The sequence below is a fragment of the Ambystoma mexicanum genome, chromosome 11 (assembly GCF_040938575.1).
Source record: "Ambystoma mexicanum isolate Mex_15411 chromosome 11, UKY_AmexF1_1, whole genome shotgun sequence".
Taxonomy (NCBI): domain Eukaryota; kingdom Metazoa; phylum Chordata; class Amphibia; order Caudata; family Ambystomatidae; genus Ambystoma; species Ambystoma mexicanum.
In genome coordinates, this window is record NC_090934.1 from 162,856,230 (window position 1) to 162,881,092 (window position 24,863).

The 24,863-nt window shown below is 47.9% G+C and overlaps 1 protein-coding gene across 8 annotated transcripts in view; it reads left to right on the top strand.

The window, feature by feature from the left end:
• Nucleotides 1-24,863, top strand: part of STK40 (serine/threonine kinase 40) — an 856,346-nt gene that overhangs the window by 443,534 nt on the left and 387,949 nt on the right. For all 8 annotated transcript variants that reach the window (XM_069622689.1, XM_069622690.1, XM_069622691.1 and 5 more), the window contains one exon: nucleotides 7,161-7,246. In XM_069622689.1, the coding sequence (XP_069478790.1) occupies nucleotides 7,161-7,246 (86 nt within the window). The remainder of the gene's footprint in view (nucleotides 1-7,160; nucleotides 7,247-24,863) is intronic.

The following is a 24,863-nucleotide window of genomic DNA, read 5'->3' on the forward strand; positions in this document are numbered from 1 at the left end:
GAACCCATCCACGACGCCGGCTAGAAGAGACCGGTACGTGAAGAAGTACCGGGTCCCAGACGCGGCCCCCTTATGCCTCCGGGCACAGCCTACCCCGGACTCCGTCGTCTCCGCGGCGGCCAGGAAGAAAGCGGGGGGGGGGGGGGGTGCGGCCTCCACGTCGACTTCCCCGCCGGACAGCGAGGGAAAGAAATTGGACACGATGGGGCGCTGGGTCATCTCGTCTGCAGCGACAACGATTAAGGCGGCCAACGCCTTGGCTATCGTAGCCCGCTACGACAGGGAGCTGTGGTACAAACTGGCTCCCCTGCTGGACTTCCTACCGGACGACAAGAGGGCGGATGCCCTGGAGATCTTGCAGGAAGGTGAGGTGGCGTCGGACCACGCCATCACGAATGCGACGGACATCGCCGACACTGGATTTCACCAGTTGGGCAACGGCGTGTGCCTTAGGCGGCGTGGATGGCTCAAGGCTACTGACTTCCGTCAAGACGTACAGACCAGAGTCCTGGACATGCCGTTCGATGGGAACAACCTGTTTGGGAAAACAGTGGCCGATTCCCTTCAAGCCATTAAAGCGGACACGGAGACACCTACCGTCAATCGGCCCGTTCGTCGTCTCAGGAAGCTTACAGGGGACGAGGCAAGTCAGGCGGACCCCGCCGTCGTCGCCAAGGAGGTCAAGGCGGCAAAGCCTCGTCTAAGCAGGATTGAACCGGCCGTGGGGTCGGGCCCCCACCGAAGCACCCCGGTGGGAGGCCGTCTGGCGAGCTTCGTCAGCGTGTGGGAGTCCATCTCCACCGACCGTTGGGTGCTGGACGCCCTAGCCCAGGGCCACGCGCTCGAGTTTCAAAGAAGGTGCCCGCGCGTCCCCCCTGTGGCCAGGAAAGAGCTTCACGTCCCTCAGCTTCTCCTGGAGGTAAAGGCGATGCTCAGGAAGGGCGCCATCGAACTCGTCCCAAAGAGGCTTCGGAGTTTACTCAAGATACTTCCTCGTGAAGAAGACGACGGGAGGATGGCGCCCCATCCTAGACCTACGACGGCTGAACAAGTTCATCAAGGCACAGAAGTTCCGGATGGTCACCCTCCAGCACGTCCTGGGTCAGCTGGAGGAGGGCGACTTCCTGTCGTCGTTGGATTTGGAGGATGCCTACTTCCATATTCCCATCCTAAAGGGGCACCGAAAATGTCTCAGGTTCGTGGTCCAACGGCATCACTATCAGTTCAGAGCCCTTCCCTTCGGACTACGGTCGGCACCCAGGGTATTCACCAAGTGCCTTGCACCAGTGGCGGCGCAGCTGCGCCGAGAGGGGATCCACGTCTACCCCTACCTGGACGACTGGCTCATCCGAGCCAAGACGAGGGAGCTCGCCGTGGAGCACACGGCAAGGACCGTCCAACTTCTCACGGACCTGGGATTCTCCGTGAACTACGCCAAGTCCCACCTGGTACCCGCGCAAGACGCACTGTTTCTGGGAGCGAAGCTCGACAGTTTCCCTTCTGGCCTCCCCGTCGGAGGAAAGGACCAGGGCCATCCTGGGCAAGGTACAGCGGATGTTGGTTGCCGACGCGGCCAAGGTGAGGTCCATCAAGTCCCTCCTCGGAATGATGTCTTCTTGCATCTACCTCATTCCCCTGTGCAGGCTCCGGATGCGCCCGTTGCAGGAGTTCCTGGACGCGCGCTGGATCCAAACGACGGGCAGCTTCGAGGAGAGGATCACACTCGACGAGTTTCCGACGAGCGATCCGGTGGTGGGGCACCCGCGCGCATCTGACGGCGGGCATGGACTTCCAGACCCCAGGCCACCAGGAGACAGTGACCACGGATGCCTCCCTGGAAGGGTGGGGAGTGCACACCGAAAATCTGCACGCGAGAGGCCTTTGGCTCCCGACGGAGAAGTCCCTCCATATCAACGTCCAGGAGCTCCGTGCAGTGTTTTGGGCCCTCAGGTCCTTCCTTCCGTCCCTCAAGGGCAAGGTGGTGAGGATCTTCACCGACAACACCACCACCATGTTTTACATCAGGAAACCGGGCGGAACCAGGTCCCCAACACTGTCCAAGGAGGCGCAGGACCTGTGGCATTGGGCCGTCGCCCAAAGGATGTTTCTGGTGCCGTTTCATCTGGCAGGGATAAAAAACACCATCGCCGACTCACTCAGCAGGGAGCTGCGCTCGTGCCACGAGTGGGAACTAAGGCAGGATCTAGTGGATCGCCTTTTCCGACAGTGGGGCACACCCCAGATCGACCTGTTCGCGACGGCGACGAACTCCAAGTGCCGGAGGTTCGCCAGCAGGTTTCCCCAGCCGAGGAGCATGGGCGATGCTTTCTCGTTCCCCTGGGAGGGCCTGTTCCTATACGCGTTCCCTCCATTGCCACTGCTGATCCGGCTCATCAACCAGCTCAAGAGGTCACGGTGCAGGATGGTCCTCGTCGCACCTGCGTGGCCGAGGCAGATATGGTTCCCGGACCTTCTGGACTTGTCAGCGTCCCCGTCAATCAAGCTGCCAGTGGACGCGGATCTGCTCTCCAGGGAAGGAGGCGCCATCCTCCACCACGACCCGAAGTCGCTGAACTTGCAGGCCTGGCTCCTGCAGCGCTAGAGTTTGGAGGATACGACATACCGGCCGACTGCAGAGAGGTTCTTGCAAAGGCCAGGGCGTCCTCGACTCTTAAATGCTACGGACACAAATGGAAGAGGTTCTCTGTCTGGTGCCACGCACAGAAGATTAACCCTCTAAGGATTACGGCTCCCCAAGTACTGCCGTACCTGTTGACGCTGGCCAAAGCTGGACTGGCACACGCGTCCATCAAGATTCATCTTGCTGCGATCTCCTGATACACCAGAACCACGGGGCGGACGTCCTTGTGGTCTCATCGTCTGGTGAAAGAGTTCATGAAGGGACTGTTCAGATCGTTCCCGCTGGTGAAGGCTCCGGCCCCGTCGTGGGAGCTCAACGTGGTGCTGACCAAGCTCATGGGACCTCCGTTCGAGCCTCTGCACTCGGCCCCGTTGAAGTTTCTGTCGTGGAAAACAGCGTTTCTTGTGGCCATCACCTCCGCACGACGGGTGGGAGAGATCCAGGCCCTTTCCTGCAAGGCCCCGTACTTGACTTTTCACGACACAAGGGTGGTGCTCAGGACGCACCCCTCCTTCATGCCCAAGGTGCCGTTGGACTTCCACCTCAACGAACCCTTGGTGTTGCCTGTGTGTTTCCCGTCGCCTTCGTCGCCGGCTGAGAGGACTTTGCACTCGCTGGATGTGGCTAGAGCGCTGAAGTTCTACGTGGACCGCACAAAGTGTTTTCGGAAGACGTCACAACTCTTTGTGAACTTTGGACCTGTCAATCAGGGGAAGGCTCTCTCGAAGGCTTCCATTTCCAGATGGCTCTCCGGCTGTATCATGTACTGTCATCGGTTGGCAAACCGACCGCTGCCTGGCCGTCCGAGAGCCCATTCCACCAGAGCGATCGCAGCTACCACGGCGTTCCTATCTGGTGTGCCCCTGCTGGACATATGCAGGGCTGCTACGTAGAGGTCGACGCACACCTTCACGAAATTCTACTGCGTCGATCAGGATTCCAGGGAGGAGTCCAGGGTCGGCCAAGCAGTGCTGCGCAACCTGTTCGCCTGAGGTGAGCCTGGTGAGGAGGTAAGATTGCTTAATGTTGAGTTTGATGTAATGCTTAATGTTGAGCCTTTGCCACCTTCCGTGGTTGTGCATGTGTGTACTGCTATGTATTCTTTATTCATGAGCATGTGAATCCATGCCCGAGAAGGAACAAGTTACTTACCTGTAACTGTTGTTCTCCAGCATGGGTCTGGCATGGATTCACATGCAAACCCTCCCGCCTACCCCTCTGCGGCTCTTCACTTGGTCATACTGCCACTTCACGTGCTTCTAAATATGAAGATGGCTGCCAGAGGCGGGGCTTAGGTAGAGGGCAGTCATTGGCTGTGGTCAGTATGACGCAGAGATCAGTGATTGGTTACTACTACGAAAGACAGATCAGAAACGAAACTGATACTGGTTTTTTCTTTACCGAGGATTCCCAGCCTGACGGGGAATATTCATGAGCATGTGAATCCATGCCAGACCCATGCTGGAGAACAACAGTTACAGGTAAGTAACTTGTTCCTTCCTTTAAGAATCTCAATTAGGCACACGCAACCTCCTTTTGATGTAGTTTTCAGAATGTATACCTCATAACTCTGGTATTGTCATCAAGATTAAGTATTCGGTAATGGTTTAGAGAGTGTTCCCTCTTCTTAATTAGGGACACCTGACCACTCTGTTAGACAGCAACAGTCTTTAAGTAGTTCAACACTGCATTTCAATTACTTTAGCTCTTACGCAAATGTTGGGTCTTTCACAGTATATGTGAGTGCAACATTTTCATTGTGAACATTACTTTGCTGTTCATTATATTCAAAGTGTCATACGCGACTCAATAAGGAGTTGGAAACAGTTACCAGCAAGGCTCGCGCAAAGTGTTAGAACGACGTGCTTCACTCACCGGCTTCTCAGACACTTGCTTTGCAGGTCGCACTGATTTCCTGGCTTCCACTTCTACTGCGGCTAGCTCTCTGGGGGGCGGGGTGGGTCACACCTCCTCTTGCACATATGTCTCCGGTCCAGCCACTCAAATTGGAGTTCCTTTTTCTTCCAAGACCCTCGGCTTGCTTCTTGCTTCTGGCCTCAGTCTCCTGCACGTTCCCAAACAACTCTGCAATCATGGCAATAAGGCTCACATGAGGAAAACAGGAGAACAGGACTCTCTCAGAACTTGCAGGTGAAATCTGCTGTCTCCATGTTCTGGCGTCCCTCTTGTGCTCCCACTTCGCTGTGATTTTACCAGCCTCATGCTTCTACTACTACTACAGCCTGCCTTGCAGCTCTCGTTCCAGCTCCTTCTACTCCTCCTTTCCAGAGGGGGCTTTTATGCCTCCCAGGTTCCTTGACAATTTTCAGTTGTGGGCTGTTGAGCTCAGTTGCCTTACTACTGCAATGGCCACTAGGCTTCTTTGCCTGACTGCTACCTCTGCATGCCTCTTCAGCGCTCTTCCTCGACCCAGGACCTCTGGGATTATGGGACTTGTTGTCCCCTTCAACAAAATTAGTTCTGACATTTGAGTTCTTTTTGCAGGTAAATTTAATTTCTCTGAACTCGAAGGACTGTTCAAATTAGTTGTTATAGAGGAAGGTCATTTATTAAAGACATTTCCAGATTCCTGCACATTGTACCCTTGGGAGTAAGGAGGGTGGTTTGGGATTCCCAAAAATGTTTCTGTTCGTAAGGGTTGTTCTGTCCTTATAAGTCTTGTGTCCACATTTCTAGTTTTAATATAGGGTTTGGGGACATTACAGCAACAATACGCTGTTACCTCTTTAGGTACATTGGGAAGAGTCTTCCTATCAGAGAAAACATACGGTCTTATCCCACGGAATCTCCTCCCCACCCTGGGCCTCGTCTCCTCCCAGGTGATCCTCCCGCAGCACACCACCCCCAGGGTTAGGATCAGGAAGTGCCTGCCTCCCCCTGGCCACCTGCGAGGAGACTTTAGGCAGGCTTTCGGTGAGGGATCCGTACCCATGCTGAGCCTTCAATTTCCCAGTTCTATGCACGAGAAAGCAGTCCAGTGCCATTATTTTTTTCTTGGCATTCTGGTAGTTTCAGGTTTGTCTTTTCCATATTTTAACTTTAGGACTACAGATCCCAAAAAGTCAAGAAGAAAAAATAGACTGACTTGCTCATGTATGGAACTGGGAAACTTGAGCTCTGCCCAAGCAGCATCTTTGTTGCATTGGTGTTCACTTTGTTCTGTATTCTCCACTGCTTTACATATCCCTGCTCTCTGCTTTTCATCCTCAGCAGTGCAAGTTAACCTTAATGTTATGTAAACTGCTATTAAAAACCATGAAAATAACCTAAAAGTAAGTTTATTTTTTTATTTTTTTTGTGGTCACTGTCACTGGAAGTGAAATTCCTCGGCCAGGGGAAGTGAGACCAAAACTAAGCATCCTATAGGATTTTAGGTTTCCGGCATGTAATTTCAGGTCCCATCAATGGGCTCGAACACTAGCGTTGCTACTGTAATTATACGTTTCCATGGCTCGGAGAATGGAAAGGACTATCGTTTTTGCTGATGTTTCATTGGATCACCCTTATTCCTAAATGCCCTGGCTACACATCACATTATTTTAGCCCCTGATGGTTTCCTAGTTGTGATTTGAATGCAACTCTCATTTGATCTAACAATCTCTTTACAGCGATCCTGCATGCTAACATTAGGTCACTCCAACTTGCACTCTGTCTGGTCTGCACTGGCATCTGTGCAGGGCTCTAATGCATAATAGTACGGAGCCCAACACCACCCATCTCCCACCCAGTGATGCGTTGCAATCTAGATAACCCCAACCCCCGCACCTCCACTCGGGCTGTACTCTGAACGTATATCTCTCATCCCATGCAAGGAAGCAAATCTGAGCTCCGCCTCACCAGTCACACTTCCCACCTGACAGCCTCTCACAGGGCAATTTAAATGTAGCGACCACCTTGCACAGCCAGTTCAATGCTCCCTAACTCACACCTGCAAGCCACCACATACAGACAAATCAGATCCATGGCACAGTGCATCCACACAAGAGACTGAAGTCTTCGATTACCTATGATGCTACAGCCAGTTAAATTTAGTTCGAGTACACTGGTTTAAAAAGCAATACTAATGGCAGCTGCTCACTAGAAAAACATTGGGGTCTTGAAGCAATTAGCTCTTTGATTTGGGCCCTTCTGGTATCATGAAGAAAAGAACTAGTATAGATTGACAAACGTGTGGGGTGGTGTAGGTGAACTTGGAAATGTTGTGCCTATCTTGTGCCAAAGCATGCAACTCTGTTCAAACATTTTGAAACTGAAAATTCCTGGGGTTTTCTTAGGTTGAAGATCCGAGTTAAGGTAAATGAATAGATTTGCTGATTATGTGTGCCACATCCAGACCCATTCACTCTCTCTAGCTTTTGCTAGTTTCTCAGAGTTGTCAAATGAGGGAGAATGGAAGCTGGATTTTGTAAACTGCGTGGCTGCCACATATTTACATAACACTGCATTAGTCATGGCTTTGTGTGCAGGGAAATGACTTCACTCTCTTCTGTGTTTCTAGGGCCCCGGTTGGGTAACTCTCCTGTGCCAAGTATTGTTCAGTGCTTGGCAAGGAAGGATGGGACGGATGACTTCTATCAACTGAAGGTGAGCCGTTCAAAGGGTGGGGGCTCACTTTCGAGCGAGTGCCGTTTACAGCTTTAAATTGGTTAAGTCCTAGTGCAGATTGAATTATGTATGCTCTAAATCCTCCTGTTTTATTCCCATTTATAACCATTTGTAGTTTAAGACTGATGTATACATTACATTATAGGGGAAGGTGTATAGAAATGCAGATTCAAGGTGATTCAACCCATATTCTGTTCTGACCACACGCACAGAGTGCACTCCGTATGTTAACAGATGCTGACCAGCCTGTAAAAGTCGAAAGTGCCTGACATGTGACTGATTTGGTCAGTCTGTTTGACCTTTCAGAAGCTCCTGTCTATTTGTCTGCAGGTCTTTTCAGTATCCACATAGGCCAGTTTACCTCTGGTAGTGATCTACCAAGGCCTTCTGTGCAGGATGCTGCACCCTAGCCTTTTACGGCAACCATGCCCAAACTCCTGTTTCACTGCTACCTTTTAAGCATGCTCTTATTTTCCTGATTCTAAGAAAAGGCAGTTGGCCTTGCCACTCCTAATTTTTGCCCAATTTCACTTCTTTCCTTTCTCAAATTCTTGAGCGGGCTTCATATGCCCAGGTTGCTAGTTTCCTGAATCTTAATTATCTTCTACCACCTCCCCAATCCGAATTTCTTCCTCCTCATTCTACCGAGACTGCTCTATTGCATGTCTCTAACTCTCTGCTCATCATTCTAAGCTCTCCTGTATAATTATTCTCGATCGATCGGTAGCATTCAGTGCTATTGTTCACTCTTCTTATAGCCTCCCTTTCTTCTTTGGGTATTACTGTGGCTGTCCTTGAATGGTTCTGCTCCTATCTTCTCAGCTGTACTTTTCTGTAACTTGGGCTGGACACACCTCTTCCTCACCTTCTCTTCTCTACGGTGTCACTAAAGGTTCTGTACTTGTTCCTCTTTTCTATCTACATTGCCCCCACACTGCTCTTATTTCTTCATTTAATCGTTCCTTTCATCTGTACGCAGATGATACACATCTTTCTCTCTTTTTCTGACTGAGTCTATTCTGCACTCCAATGTATCAACTTGCTTTTCTGCTGTCCAAAACTGGAAGTCTTCATTTTCTACACCTCTATACTAAGGTTCTGTTTTTTCCGGCATCAACATTTCCGTCTACTGTTCCTGCTCCTTTCTCCCTTTTTTTCCTCCTTCTCTGCCCTTTTCCTCTTCTGCACACAATTTGGGGGTTATCTTTGATCCCTTGCTTTCTTTTAAACTGCATCTCTTATATTGCTCGCTCCTGCCGCAATACCCTTTTTAACATCCATTGTGCTCACCCCTATCAATCATTTCATGCTACTAAACATCTGTTCTGCCTGGTCTTTTCTCGTATCGACTAATGCTCTTCTCTGCTTGGCCTTCCTGCCTCACATCTTCTTCCTCTTCGATCTGTTTATAGTTCTTTGGTTTGTCTTTTCTTCTCTAACTTTTAGCTCCTCTATCACATCTTCTTTACTGTCCATTTCACTGCTTCCTTTTGAATCTCGTCTTCTCTAGCATTTTCTTTGTATTGTTTATAAATGTACTCATGACTTGGCCCCTCATCTTTCTACGTTAGTCTTATTCTATTCTCCCTCTCTGACTCTCCGATCATAGAATCTGCTTCTTATTGTTCCCCCCCCCCCCCGTGCTGCTTCTTGTTTCAGATCGTTTGCCCTCTTAGCCCCTAAACACTGGAATTCTATCCCTATCGCTATCCACTCTAACCTGAAAGCTCATCTTCTCTCCCTTCTTTCTAATTAATGACTTTGTTTGGATCTCACTCCTTCTGTTTTTAGTTTGCATCATCATGTAAATTGTACCGTTTTTCTAATATTTTGTAATGGTGCTTTAAATTAAATAAGACTATTTCTGATGTTTGTTAATCTGCTTAGAATCACATGCTGTGCATAGGTCCGACATCCAGTGGTCACTGCGGAGTATTGCATTTTGTTTTTCGTAGTCGAAAAGGGGACGTCGACAAGGCGTGTCTGTAACACTTTCCCTATAGTGACGTGCGTTGTACCCACAATCCCTCACGCGTCGAGGTCCCTCAGATTGTTTTTTTCCGCCCAGCTTCTGGTCGCCTTACGCGGAGCTCCTAGAGAGACATTGCTTACACTTAATACGGACCGCGGTCCTTAATTTTACTTATTATATTATTGAAGATCCCTCCCCTCGACGTTAGCTGCGAAGCTGATCCTCCACTGAGCAAGTTTTCGACGGAGGGGAAGAGACGGAAGGGATCCTTCGGCGCCGCCGAACACGTAGCCTGGCCTCGCCGGCCTACATACAGTAGGGAGAGTGGGGGTTTCTAACTTTTTATCTTCTCTTTGAGAATGTCTTTCTTTCTCCCCTATCTTTCCCTTGGGGTTGTTATCACCAGCTATTATTGCCTCAGCTATGGAGAGGACACCTTTTAAGTTTTGCCCACGCTGTAGGGGCAAATACACTTGGAAGGACAAACACAAGCTCTGTAATCGTTGCTTGCCCCTCGATCATAAGGAGGACGGCTGCGCGGCCTGTAAGCTCTTAAAACCTAGAACATTTAAGAACGCAAGTGTAAGAGGTGGGCAGACTACGCTATGGCGAAGTCAGTTTCCTCACCCGCCGCTGCTGTTACAGAAAGTGACGGGGAGGGTGATAACTCGACGTCCGTTACGGAAGTCATTAACCCCCAGAAGGAGCGCTCGTGCTCCTCGACGTCCGTCCCCGGCCCCGACGGGCTCGGCTTACGCCCTGCTCATGGGGATGAACATCCCGGCGACAAGGACGCACACAGAACCCATAGGCCTAAGCACACAACCCACGGCTCTTCTTCGTCGAAGACGAAGGATCCATCGGCGCCTAAGGGGACGCAGGGCACTCCGGCGTCTACCTCAGACCATAAGGGTCTCAAGCCCCACCCGCAAACGCAGCCGCGACCAGCGATTGGGCTTTCTTCAAACAAGGGCGCTACCCCAAAATCATCCGACGTAACGCTCCGTAGAGCGAGCGTCGAAGAACGAGTAACGCAGACAACGTCGACACCAGAGTCCTCTACTGACAAACTTGTTGTCGAGAGCCTGGCAAGAATCGTCTCCGAAGACAAACGTAAGCGGACGACGAAACAAACGTCGAATACCGCACAAACAACTATAGACGCCGAAAAAGCACAAAAGTAGCCAGGAACTGCCCCCTTCATCTAAGGGCACTTCTGAACTACCGGAAGGCTTTTCAGAAGGCGACGGAGACCTTTCTTCGACGCTGTGGGAGCGTTCGAACCGTTTTGAAGGTGAAAACACTAACTTTCCCCCGCTAGACTATTCAGGGGTTCCCCATGAGACCCTTGAAAGACTCCATTCTTGTATGGAGAAAATGGAAAGGTTTTTAGGAAACCAAAACCCCTAGGGTAAAAATTCCTAGGCTTTTTCCCCCTTCTACAGACATTTTTGACCTCACTGAAGAGGAGCAATACCTCCAGGAGGAGGGTTTGGGTGGAGAGGAAGAACATGAGGAAGAGGGGTTTGAAGAAGATCCTAACACTAGTGCAGGAGCTTTTGAAGAAGATACAGCTACCTCACAGCCCTGGCAATCCCCATCAGTGCAGCCTTGGCAATCCCCATCAGTACACTCAGACCCTGATGTTTTTCACCCTTCTCCTCCCAAGGATTCACCTATTGGAAACACCTCTCCCATAGATGATCAGCCTTCACTTAATGCACTGTTGCGCAAGGCAGCAGCGCATTTTGAAATAGACACAGGGGAAACTCTTCCGGACATAGACTTTGTAGAAAAAGTTATTAAAGAAAAAGCCCCTGTTAGTCAGTCTATTCCACTCCTGGCTTCTATAAAGAGGAGAATAACTCCTTCCCTTTCCAATCCTGCCTTAGTCAGAGGGGTCAACCCCCGGATAGAAAAGCTCTTCAGCCCGTCGTCCTCTGACCCTTTGTACATCAGAGGACATTCTATTCCTGACTCCCTCGTTGTCACTAATATAAGAAAAAGAGCGGGGGGTACCACTATCCACTAGTGAGGCACCACCTGACAAAGAGGGCAAGAAGCTCTATGCTCTTGGGAAGAGAATCACGACCTCCGCCGCCTTCTCTACTAGAATTGCAAATAATAATTCACTACTGGCTAGCTACGCAGATGCACAGTGGAACAAGCTGCGCAGCGAAGCAGAGGATGCACCAGAACCCCTGCGCTCACGCCTGTTAGCGACTATCTCAGAGGGAACTCTGGTAAACCAGGGCATCGTAAAGAACTCCTTAGATGCCGCTGAGACGGCTGGCCGTTCCCTGGTTCAGGGAATACTTCTTAAACGGCATGTCTGGCTGCGCAATTCGGGTTTTAAGCCGGAAACCCAGGCTTCCCTCATAAATAAGCCCATAGAACAAACACATCTGTTTGGGAAAGCAGTTGATGAGGCCCTGGAACATGCGAAGAAGGAGTTTGATACCATCAAGACTCTTGACCAAATTTCAAGGCCCCCTAACAGACGCGGCTATGGCAATAAACACTCCTTTCGTGGCCAACGCCAGCAGCAAAACCAACAGCAATTTTACTCTGCTAACAACTGGCCCTCTAACCAGGGTAGCAACACCCAGTTCAGTCAAAGAGGCCAACGCCGTGGCAAGGGAAGAGGTCGCGGCTCCAGCCCCAGAGGTTCCACGCCCAACACTAGCAAATGACCCAAAGATTCGGGTCCCCTCCCATGCATCACCGGTCGGGGGCCGGCTAACATCGTTCTTATCAGCATGGAAGGAGATAACGTCAGACCGTTGGGTATTATCCACCATAGCCCACGGATACTGCATCGAGTTCAACGGTTCCCCGAAGTACAGACCCCCACGGAACCGACGCATGACACCGGAACACCTCACCATTCTTCTTCAAGAAGTAGAAGAGCTACTGAAGAAAGAAGCTATAGAGCCTGTCCCCCTATCTCAGGTAACAGAAGGTATTTATTCAGTGTACTTCCTTGTACCCAAAAAGGACTTAACCATGCGCCCTGTATTAGATCTGCGCCCAGCGAACAAATTTGTCAAACCCCAAAAGTTTCGTATGGTGACCTTACAGGAAGTAATCCCACTGTTATCACAAGGGGATTACATGACAACACTAGACATGAAAGATGCATACTTTCATATTTTAATGTTGCCAGCGCACAGACAATACCTAAGGTTCAAGATAGAGAACAGACACTACCAGTTCAGAGTACTACCTGCGCAGGTTATCCATCCCGGTATACCCTTACCTCGACGACTGGCTCATAAGAGGGGATTCTTACGAAACATGCTTCTCCAATACCCAAAAGACCGTAGACCTTTTGTCCCAACTGGGCTTCTCCATCAACGAAAAGAAGTCCAGCTTAAACCCCAGCCAAATCAAACAATTCCTAGGGGCTCTAATTCGAACAAAGGACGGCCTCGTATTCCCCTCCAACGAGAGGGTCCAAAACATGCTGTTTCAGATTCCCCACTATGTGGCAGGTCGAGAGGTGACGGTACGCAAAGCGATGCGCTTGCTAGGGATGATGGCGTCATGTATTTATTTGGGACCTCACGCGCGCCTGCGCATGCGCCCAATGCAAGAGTGGCTCTACAGCCAGTGGTGTCAGGCCAGCGGACAATGGGACGATCTAGTGGTGGTCTCGCAGGCCTTGCTTCTCTCGCTACGGTGGTGGACAAAAGAAAACCTGTTATTAGGGAAAACTTTTGCCACACCCGCAGTGGAAGCCACTCTAACCACAGACGCATCCCTCACAGGATGGGGGGCTCACCTATCCCATCAGACTGCTCACGGAACGTGGACTCCGAGCTTAGCATCCAAGCATATAAACCTGCTGGAACTACTAGCAGTGTTCAAAGCACTAAAAGCCTTTCAGGAACACCTACAAGGAAAGACAGTGATGGTCCTCACAGACAGCACCACAGCCATGTACTACCTCAACAAGCAAGGGGGCACTCACTCTCCAGGACTGTCCAAGCTGTCCCAGAATATATGGAAGTGGGCTCTCAGACACAACATGTTCCTTCTATCACAACATGTACCAGGGGAACTCAATCTGCTAGCAGACAAACTCAGCAGAGACTTCCCCCTACCCGAAGAGTACGAATGGCAATTGCACGAAGACATCGTCTTAGACGTCTTCACGCAATGGGGATTCCCGGAAATAGACCTGTTCGCAACTCTGGAGAACTCACAATGCCAAAGTTACGCCTCCAGGTACCCCCAGAACCAGTCCAAGGGGAACGGTCTGTTGATTCAATGGTCAGGGAAATTTGTTTACGCCTTTCCCCCGACTCCCCTTCTCAACAAGGTGGTGCACAAGATGCACCAGGAGCAGGTTACCATGATACTAGTGGCCCCAATGTGGGCCCAGCAGCCATGATTCACTCACTTGATGGAGATGTCCCTATCTCCCCCAATGAAACTTCCCTGCCCGTACAACATGCTGTCACAGGACAAGGGCAGGACACTGCATCCATGCCCTCAGACCATGAACTTAGCAGCCTGGCTCCTGAGATCATAGAATTTGGACATTTACAACTCCCGCAGAGATGTATGGACATCCTCAGGGAAGCCAGAAAACCTAATACTTGCCACTGCTATTCTAGCAAGTGGAAAAGATTTGTCATCTGGTGTAGAGGTAAGAGCATCAACCCGGTTGACTGCTCTCCTTCTAACATTATCCTATACTTGACCCATTTACTGGATTCAGGTCTAGTGTTCAATTCCATTAAAGTCCACCTAGCGGCACTTTGTGCATACACCACTTCCCAACTTAAAGTGTCGTGGTGGAAGATACCAGTTATCAAGGCCTTCATGGAGGGGGTAAAGAGAATACACCCTCCAATAGCTAACCCAGCTCCCGGATGGGACTTAAATGTGTACTTTCTAGACTCATGGGCCCTCCTTTCGAACCCATGCACAAGGCAACTCTTAAAGACCTCACTCTTAAGACTGCTTTCCTAATAGCTATCACCTCCATTAGGAGAGTAAGTGAACTACAGGCTCTTTCTATACTAGACCCCTTCGTAACAGTTCACAAGGATAAGGTGGTTCTACGCACACACCCAAGGTTTGCACCAAAATTCATCTCGAAATTTCATGTAAACCAATCAATAGAACTGCCAACGTTCTTTCAAAACCCTTCCAGCTCGGGAGAAAAAAGTCTGCATACACTAGATGTACGCAGAGCTGTCATGTTCTACATGGAAAGAACCAGACCACTGAGAAAGACTAATCAATTCTTTGTCTCGGTGGCAGCAGGAAGAGAAGGAGATGCGGTCTCAAAGTCCACTATATCTAGATGGATTGTTCAATGCATCACTCTCTGTTACACTCTTGCTAAGAGAGAACTACCCTTCAAGCCAAGAGCACATTCCACTCGAGGCACGGGGGCTTCCATAGCATTCATTGCAAATGTTCCCCTTGAGTCCATCTGCAAAGCGGCAACCTGGAGTTCTGTGCACACCTTTACAAAACACTACTGTCTAGATGCACACTCTAGATCTGACTCCCAGGTGGGGCAGGCAGTATTAAGACATCTTTTCTCTACTGTTCCTTCTCATAACCCACCGCCAACTCCGGGTACTGCTCGCTAGTCTATGCACAGCATGTGATTCTAAGCAGATTAACAAACATCAGAAGACAATGCATTACTTACCGTAAAAGCATTTCTGATGGTTGTATCTGCTTAGATTCACATGCGCCCACCCTTCCTCCCCGCTCGGATGGAAGGAACATAGACCTCCTTTTTCTATAATTCTCTTTTCTGTACTCACTCACGGCTGAAAGGCTCCCTCAGGGCAGAAAAATACCAACAGAGGGACCTCGACGCGTGAGGGATTGTGGGTACAACGCACGTCACTATAGGGATAGTGTTACAGACACGCCTTGTCGACGTCCCCTTTTCGACTACGAAAAACAAAATGCAATACTCCGCAGTGACCACTGGATGTCGGACCTATGCACAGCATGTGAATCTAAGCAGATACAACCATCAGAAATGCTTTTACGGTAAGTAATGCATTGTCCTATGTTGAATTTGTAATAGTTGCCCTATAAAAGAACAGTTTTGCTCTCCACCAGTGAAAAATGCTGTGCTTTTTAACTTTTGCGCAGATCCGTGTCTAGATTTGCACACAACTGAGATCCAACCACCCCCCTTGTTTAACGATGTACCTGCTGGAGCATGAAGATGTGTCAACTTCTTGCCTTGGATGTTATAGAGCTGATTACTGCAGCAGACGTTATGATGACGAGACTGGTTAGCCTGTTACTTCCTCGTTTGATGGCCTTGATGGCGACTCATCTCTAGAAGGATGGACTTAAGGTTTTCTCCCTCTTTGAATGGCTTCTAAAGGCTTATTTGCTGTGAAGCTGGTCTCCAGTTTGGGAGAGGACTTGTCTTCACCCACAAGGGTGTTTGCTCATTCGGCAGAAATCCTCTTTGACACCCCCAGAACACCTTCAATTTGTGGTACTGGACATCGTACTCTGGAAAGCTTTTCTGGGTGCCAAGCATTTTCAAACCCCTCCTCTTTTCCCTCCCTTGTGTATTCTTGTAGTGAAATTCCTCAGTCTATTAGGTCAAAGGGACTCGTGCATCGTCCTGGTACCACAGGCGAGGAAGATGATCTAATTCCCCCAATGGTCTCTGAGGAGACAATTGTCTCGATTTGGGGTAATGGTCAGGATTTTCTGCGTATGGACCTTCAAGCACTTGGGGTCGGGGGGCTTGCATTGTTCTGAGGGGAAGTGACACTTTTTGCCAGCTTAGGCCCCTGGCACCCTGTTCATGGGCACTTCCTTAATTGACTGATCTCAGAGTGGCCTTTGGGAAGGAGGAGTGCTGTACTGTCAGCTCTATGAAGTTGCAGGAAATCCAACTGACCCTCCTGGCGGTCATCCAATCTGTCTGTGACAAATGTATCCAGATCCTTTAAAGCCAGTGTCACAATAATGCACTACCTGTGCCGGTCAGTGTTTGGGACGTGTTGGATTGAGGCGCTACCGTGTGCCTTACTGCGATGGGCATCATGGAAGTCCTTGCAGCAATCTCTGCCGCAAGAAATTGCTCTAATAGTCGATTGCAGAGCTTGAGGACGAGGTTATGGCTCGTTGCCCATTACCTAATGTATCTCAGTTTATGGTGAATGTGGTGCTGGTTGGCAGGATGCGAATACCACTGAATCTCTTACAGAGACCCAGACAACTGGAGATTTGCTCTCCCAACCCAATTGTATGCCATCTAATGGCAGAATGCCACACATCTTGCAGGCTGCGGAAACAGCCCAGCAGATCACACGGCAGATAGCTGAGCGAATTGAAAGTGAGAAACCCCCAAGACTGCTGGCAAATCGCCCAACAGAGTCAATAAAAGCACATCCCAGGAGGGAATGAGACCAAGACCCAAATGAGAGTGTGGTTTAAAGCTTTTTATCTAAAATTAGGGCAAGCAGAATCTACTCTGCTCACGCCGAGAGCGCTCTGCAGAAACCATGTTACATTTCCATTTTATACACACAACTCGTCATCACTGTGGGAAGGCCTAGTGGGCACAAAAAAAAGGTTGGGATTGGATACTAAGAGTAAGCACCTATGGGTGCTATCGGGTCAGAGATGGCTAAAAGGTCCACGGGCATGTGATGAGATGACATCGTGTTCGGGGGTCAAACGTTCAGCTGGGCTCATCCGCCTGGTATTTCATGCCGATTCTTTGTATGCTTTTTGACTTTCTATCCTCACAACATTTGCCCTTGTGGCCACACATTCTCATCCATTCAGAACTCTGACCTGCTTGCCTGGTGACAAGGCGGGGTTCTAAGGCAGGCTTATTTATTGCCAGTCATGAATTACCCGTTCCCCATCAAAGGGATTACTCCCATTCTTTAAACAAATGAAGGATGTATTGGCTAGGGGGCAGAGCTCAAGGGGTCAATGTATGGTCGGGGGTGTACATTTGGTGTCAACCCAGGGGATTCAGGATAGATGGCTGAGGTGATTGGGTCACAAGAGGTACATATCATAAGTATACACTTCATTGTGGGGGTTCAGTGACCGAGTGTCCAAATATCACTAACTCTCTGGCACCCAGATGAACTGGAAAGGGTTGGGGCCCCCTTTGCTGTCCGGTCTCATACTATACAATAGCTCAAGGCCTTTCAGAACATACTTAACATACGTTTTTTAGTACGTGGCTGGCTATTTTGCACTTTAGTCACATAGGTTTAAAACATGATTTTATCTTCGTTTTACTAGGCAATTTCACTATAACAGAGAGACTTCATCAATGAATAACTCAGTATAAAAACATTTTTTGACTCGAGATTCACTTGTTCATAAATGTGCAGGTTGCAGCTATGGGTCTATGGAAGGGCCTTTAACTGGGGGCATCATCAACTCTGAGTGATTTACTTCTGCATTATACTTCAATGACGTTATACATGTATTTACATTCAGCCTTCTCACAAATGAGGTACCATGTGCTAGTACCTACACATTTATATTTGGTTAAACATCGTAGTGGTGCAACCGTTTGTGAGCATTTCAGAATCATAGTTTGACATACATTGTTTTCACATAACAGGTTAGTATAGGAACTTTCAGATACACACGTATATGTATATACATTTATTCATAGGCCTTCTTATTCTATCATTAGGTTTAGACATGCTTGCATAAGAGGAGAAGCGCGCTGTTTTTTTTTTTTATGGGTTAGGAGAAAAAATAGGCTCTCATTTTATGGGTTTTTTCCAACTGTTGATCTTGCCCTGAAGGGCACTGGGATTGTTTTAATGGCCAGGGTCTCTGGGGTGTGGAGCAGGTTTATGGAGACAGACCGCTCTTGCTCTGGCCCTTGCTCTGGGTTACATCTGAGTCGGTGATGGGAGTCGGAAGGCAGAAGATACAGTGTAGATTTTGTTGCATTCTCAGCGCCAGCCTTCTCATGGGAATCCAGCAGTTGTGTGGACGACAGAGGGGAGGAGGTGGGGGGAGGAACTCGCTTGCTGTGCGCGCTTAACTGGGAGTGCTGCAGGCAGGAGTGGAACCTTAATAGCCATTTGACATTACAAAATGGAGTCAATGATTTACAAAATGGAGTCGTGCCCCCCCAACCCCCTTTGGTCTTGCTATACAAGGCGGTTCACAAAGGTATCGCAGCACCTAAGGATATTCCTGTAAGAAAGGGTTCACGGTTCCTAAAGGTGTTCCCGCACGAGTACTCCAGGGCTGGGGCCATGGACCCAAAGCAGCCACGACTGGGCCTACCCGGAAGCAAAGGAATAAGGGAGGGTGGGGGTCTCAAGTGCCCCTCCTTCCACTCAGAATTAAACCACCCTTTTATGACGATACTTTTAACTTGACACGGACGTTTATCTTCTATGGGAGACAATAGAAAAGATAGAACTCGCTATATAAAGGAAAAAGAGTTAAAAGAAAGAAGACAATAGCTAACCACGAATGCCAAGAAAATAACATTCCAATAAATAAGATCGAAGAACTTAAAGTGAGTCTACTAAACACAAGGTCGCTGAACAAACATGCAGAATGCATCCACGACCTCATTATGGAGGAAGACCTACACGCTGTTTATTACTGAAACATGGTTACGGGACCCAATTGGACCCACTTGCTCCATGGCAGTTCAGGAAGGCTACTATATACGTCCCATAAATGGAGTGACTGGGACGGGAGGTGGCCTAGCCATTATGATCAAGGACTCTATTCACACCTATCCTTCCACGACGACTTGTTCTGGGTGCAAAGTTCTACACTTGAAACTTTCGACAACTAATAACAGCACTATAAACATAATTCTTGTTTATAGACCGCCATCCCTCAAAACACATTTAAATATGTAATTGGTCCAACAACTTAACGTGCTTCAATGCCCAAACACTGCCATCTTGGTAAAATGGGTTTTTTTAACCGATGGAGAGGGAATAAAAATAAGGAAGCTATAAAGCTGGAAAAAGCACTCAATAATGTTAACTTTCAGGTCATGAACTCCAACCCAACCATGTTAAATGGACACCAGCTAGATTGGGTAGTTACACATAACCTGGAAACAACTACCGCACAACCCCTTGTATATATGGACAGACCATTTTAGAGTAACCTTTTAATTTAACACCTCTGCACCCTAAACAGGACAGCCCCAATGACACGAAGATCCGAAGTAGCAATTATAAGAAAATTGCAAGGGTAGATCTGGAATTATTTATTAAAGATATTATGGAAGCACAAAAGGAAGAGGACACATGTGAAAACATATCGTCAGCTTTTTGCCATCATCTGACTGCATTAGTGGATACAAAAGCACCACTAACATCCAAATTCATTAGAACCAGTAATGCTCATAAAAAATGGTTCAACTCTGAGCTAGAGTCTCAAAAAAAGAAAAAGGGAAAGGAGTTGTTTGAAAGAACCATCTACATTTAAGAAATATAGTTGGAAGGAGTCCTAAAAAGTATACGGAAAGGCATTATTTTGGCAATGAAAAACTATTTCAATGAGCAAATTAAAGTCATCAACTAACGCCACTGGTAAACTTTTTGACATATATCAAAATCCATTGAAAAGCCCATAGCCGTAGAAACTACTTTTACTCCTTCCCAGGAAGCCTGCAATAAAGCCCAGGCAGCGTTTTTTTACAAGATCAAAAAAGCTGTGGAATTGATCACTAGTGATCAAACATCTGAGTCTATATTCGTTCAGTTCAACCACCTACTAGGATCTCCTCTAACCACTCAAACCTATAATTTTCATGAGATCACTGTAGAAGATGCTATGAAAACCCTTGCCACTATGAAACCATCAGCCTGTGCTGAGAACATTCAACCGCCAAAAATTATTTTTGGTTATGCAGATATTTTTGCACCGGTGCTAACACGAATAATTAACACCTCACTTCGGGACTTCGTTGTCCCGGCTAGCATTCAGACTGTCAGTCACCCCCTGGTGAAGAAACTGAATCTGGATCATAGAGAGACCAACTGCAATTTTGGTCTCAAGTTGATGGATAAGGTGGCTACCAGCCAGCTAAAGGCCTGTGTAGAGGAAAATGAGATCTTGTACCCCAAGCAATCTGGCTTTCGGGTATCTCATAGTACGGAAACAGCTGTTACATCTCCAGACACATGTTGAACATAGTGGACAAAGGAAAAACTGGCTTTTCTCGTCCTTCTCAACTTCAACACATCCTTTGACCTTTTTGATTATGGTCTGATCGAATGTGCCTGGAGAAAGTTGCTAACTGTTCAAAGGAAGCAACTTCTTGGTTGATGTCATTTCTAACCAATGGGCAGTCCAAGGTCCATTGGGGAGATAAATTCTCCCATATTATGGACATACTGTGCACAGTGCCACAAGGAACCAGTATATGCCTCTCCTTTTCAATTTATATTGACGCCTACTTTGCGAAATTCTCGAACCTCAATGTTCATTTAGCTAATTATGCTGATGACACTCAACTGGTAATAGAGCTGAGTGGCGATTATGAGAAATACAGTGATGCCATCAAAACACTCCATAAAAACATTGATTCTTGGATGGACCATAATTGGCTTTACCTCGATGGCGATAAAACCGAAATGATGGTTTTTGGGTCCACCCAAGCGCGCTCCAAACTAATGGCCCAATATGAGTCCTTCCACATTAAAGATCTACCAATTACATTTTGAGTAAGGTTAAGACCTTGGGGGGGGGGGAGGGAGAGGGGGTTTATTCGGAGGCCTCCTTGAGTATGGATGCCCAGGCCTCGTATGTGAGCAAACACTGCTCATATTACCCAACACTTTTAAGAGCAATCAAACCTCTTTTTAAGCAAGGAGAACTGTGCCACCTTGGCTAGAGCAATCATCCTTTCCTGCCTCGATTATGGGAACGCTTTAATGCTTGGTGCCAGTAAACAAACTTCAATACATCCAGAATGATGCAGTCAGAATTATCAAGCAGAAAACGAAAACTGAACATATTCACAATGCAAGGAAACGACTGCATTGGTTGAAAGTGGAAGATAGGGTACATTTGAAGGCAATGACCATGGCCCGTAACTGTATACATGGGCAAGCCCCAGCTTACCTTAAATCGCACGATATGTGCCATGCCGTACCCTTAGATCAGAAACGACCTGCCAAATCATGGTACCCACATTTAAGAGTGAATGGCTTAGGTAGCGCTTTTCCAACCGTGGCTGCTGGCAAGTGGAATAGCCTACCTTTTAAACTTGAGATTAGACCCCAACCTCATGAGTTTAAGAAAAAAATGGAAAACTCCTATTCAAGTAATTGAAAGATATATATATATATATCTATACCCTAGTACAATTATTTATAGCCGTCTATGTTGAAGTTGTCTTGTTAATTTTGTTATTATGTTTTGGCGTCTTAATTGTTGTGCCCTGATGCCTGCGGGTGACCGGCGCAATACAAACCGATAAATACCTGAACAAAAGGGGAGGGAGGTTTAGGCTTCTTTTTCTGTAGCAGGGGAGCTATGATGGTGTAGTATTTGGTGTTGTGAGCAATGGGAACCAAACAATGGCTGGTAAAATTGAGACTTAAGAATAATCCCTCAGTTGTCAGTCAAGGGTATCGTATAAGTAGGAGCGAAATCAGGAAATTGTGATTTTATTATTTTGGGATTTTCCCAGATTGTTCTTGTGTACCTCCTGTGCAAACACACATTGCAATACTTTCTGCTCCAGGGCATTTCTAGTCCGTAGATCTCTGGGAGATGCTCTGGTGGTGAATCACAGCCCATTGCGTTAATTCCACTTGTACTAAAGATGTGAATGAGGTTCAGTGTTCACATTATTCTGTTGGCCACGGATGGTGCAAGAAAAACTCTGCATCTGGACCTTCTCAAGTTGTGGCAGGGTCCTTTATCTCTACAACCTGAATCTAAACCTTCATGCTTGTTTCTTAAAAAGGTAAAATATCCCATCTGGCATTTGTCTGAGGTGGTTTTGGATGTGCAAGTGCCTTCCTGCTGACCACCTACTAAATCCATCTATGTGGGCAGGTAGTGGATATTCTCTGGATGGGGCTGTGTGAGATGCGTTGACTTGATGACCTGAAACACAACTATAAGTTTCTACTTTTTATTTTGTTAATCTGCTTTTGAAATTTGCCATGGGTTTTCATTGGCAGTCGTAATAGTGTTTAAGGGAACGCCTGAAGGAGATTATTTTTCAGTCTGTACTGTTGAGTTTCGAACTGGATTAGTGAAATTTTTTCCACCTAACCTCTTCATGCAGTCTTCCATGGATCTGATTTTGGTTTTACCGTATTTGATTTGATTCTGGTTTCAGTTGAGACTTCCTATTTGTCATGGCTGCAACCTGTCAGGAAGTGCGGCACTTATACAACCAGTGCTCGGTATAAATCCTAGTAACATAACATACATCTGCTATTTATTAGCCTACGGACCTAAGAAAGAATGCAGCACCCAAAAAAGAACCGAGAAAACAAAACCTTCAGTGTCATACCAGCAGGTGCCCATTAGCAGCATGGCTCTTTTCGAAGTCCATCAAGGGCTCTCTAGGTGCCCCAAAAATGAGCTTGGGATCCAGAAGAAGAGACCGGGATCCATTTGTGGTGAATGTAAGATACTCGAGCAAGTGCCATTTTGAGGTCTGGAACCCTGAGAGTATCTCAAGGTTACTGCCTTCCTTTTCAAAAGAAACCTAAATCACCCGCCGGGATACAACTCTGCCAAACATCCAGACCCGCTCCTGTTGCAGGAAGTCTTATCTTAACCCTGCTACAGAAAGGTGCAATAGAACATGTACCTGTAGCGGAGAGGAAAAAGGGTTGGCATTCCCCATATTTCCTAATACCAAAGAAGGACGGAGGATTGAGACCCATCTTGGACTTGAGAAGCTTGAACAAGTTCCTCAGGAAGGACAAGTTCAAGATGGTCACACTTTCTCAGATCCTTCAGGCTCTCCAACTCCAAGACTGGTTGGTATCAATGGACCTTCAGGATGCTTACTTTCATGTGCCAATCCATCTCAAGCACAGAAAGAACCTGAGGTTCGCGATTGGCAATTCTCACTATCAGTTTCGAGTTCTGCCTTTCCGTTTGACTTCCTCCCCTAGAGTTTTCACCAAGTTGATGGCGGTGGTGGCAGCGAGTCTCAGGAGAGAGGGGATTCACGTCTTACCCCTACCTGGGCGATTGGATGATCGGGGCACGTTCTCCAGAACAAGCGCAGGAACATCTGTCCAAGACCTGCTACTTCCTTCACAAACTAGGCTTTTCTCTGAATTTAAAAAAGTCAAACCTGATACTATCACAGAAACTCCAGTTTATCGGAGCAGTCCTGGATACTTGTTCGGGCAAAGCCTCGCCTCCCGAAGAGAGCCCACCACATTCTGCAGATGGTAATAAAATTCCAGAATGCCCAGTATTTACCGGCCTTCGATTTTCTCAGGTTGCTCGGTCTTAGGGCATCCTGCATTTTTCTGGTGCCAGAAGCCAGATTGAGGAGGAGATCCCTTCAATGGGCCCTCAGGACTCAATGGTCCCAATTTTCAGGGGAAATGTCAGATCTTTTGCAAGTTCTAACCAGAGTAGCACAGGATCTGCAATGGTGGGCTTGCAGGGAACATATCATCGGGGAGAATCTTTTTGGCCACCATGGCCCGAGAGAACAGTAGTGACGGACGCCTCACTCACAGGGTGTGGGGTTCACACCAATGACTTAACGATCAGCGGTCGTTGGTCTCCATCGAGTCCAAACTACACATCAACCTATTGGAGCCGAGGACAATCAGACTAGCGCTGAAGGCCTTCCTGCCCTCTGTACGGGGAAAGAATGTCTTGATGACGGACAACACAGTGGCCATGTACTACCTCAAGAGAGGAGGAGTAGGGTCACTACCACTGTGCAGCGAAGCAATGCAGCTCTGGTTTTGGACAATACAAGAAGGGATCTCTCTATCGGCAATTCATCTAGCCGGAGAGAAAAACACAGCGGCGGATGCTCTGAGCAGGCAGAGCAGTCTCCCACTAGTGGGAACTAACTCAGGAAGTCCTTCAAGAGATCTTTGCCCTTTGGGGAACCCGGAAGTGGATCTGTTCACGACTAGTGTCAACAGGAAGTGCGAACTGTACTGCTCAAAGGAATTTCCTCTGAGAGGAGCTCTAGGGGATGCGTTTGTAGTGGACTGTGAATTTCCACTTCTGTATGCATTTCCTCCAGTCCGGATGAGCCCTCAGGTAATCGGGAGGTTGAGAAAGTTCAAGAAAAGCATGATCCTAATGCCCCGGATTGGGCCAGGAGAACGTGGTACCCGGACCTCTGGACATGTCCATCTGCCCTCCAATACATCTTCCAAAAAGAGAGGATCTTCTCTCGCAAGAGGAAGGTCGCATTCTCCATCCAGAGGTCAAGACACTCAACCTTCACGCATGGCTTCTGAGAGGCTGAGATACAAGGATTGGGACCTTCTGGATGACATCATGGAGATCTTGCTTTCGGCCAGGAGGCCAACAACTAAATCTCTGTACCAATGTCATTGGAACAAGTTCAGTAACTGTTGCAGCGATGAGAATGTCGACCCGTTTCAGTGTAATATTCCCACAATATTGTCTTTTCTGTTA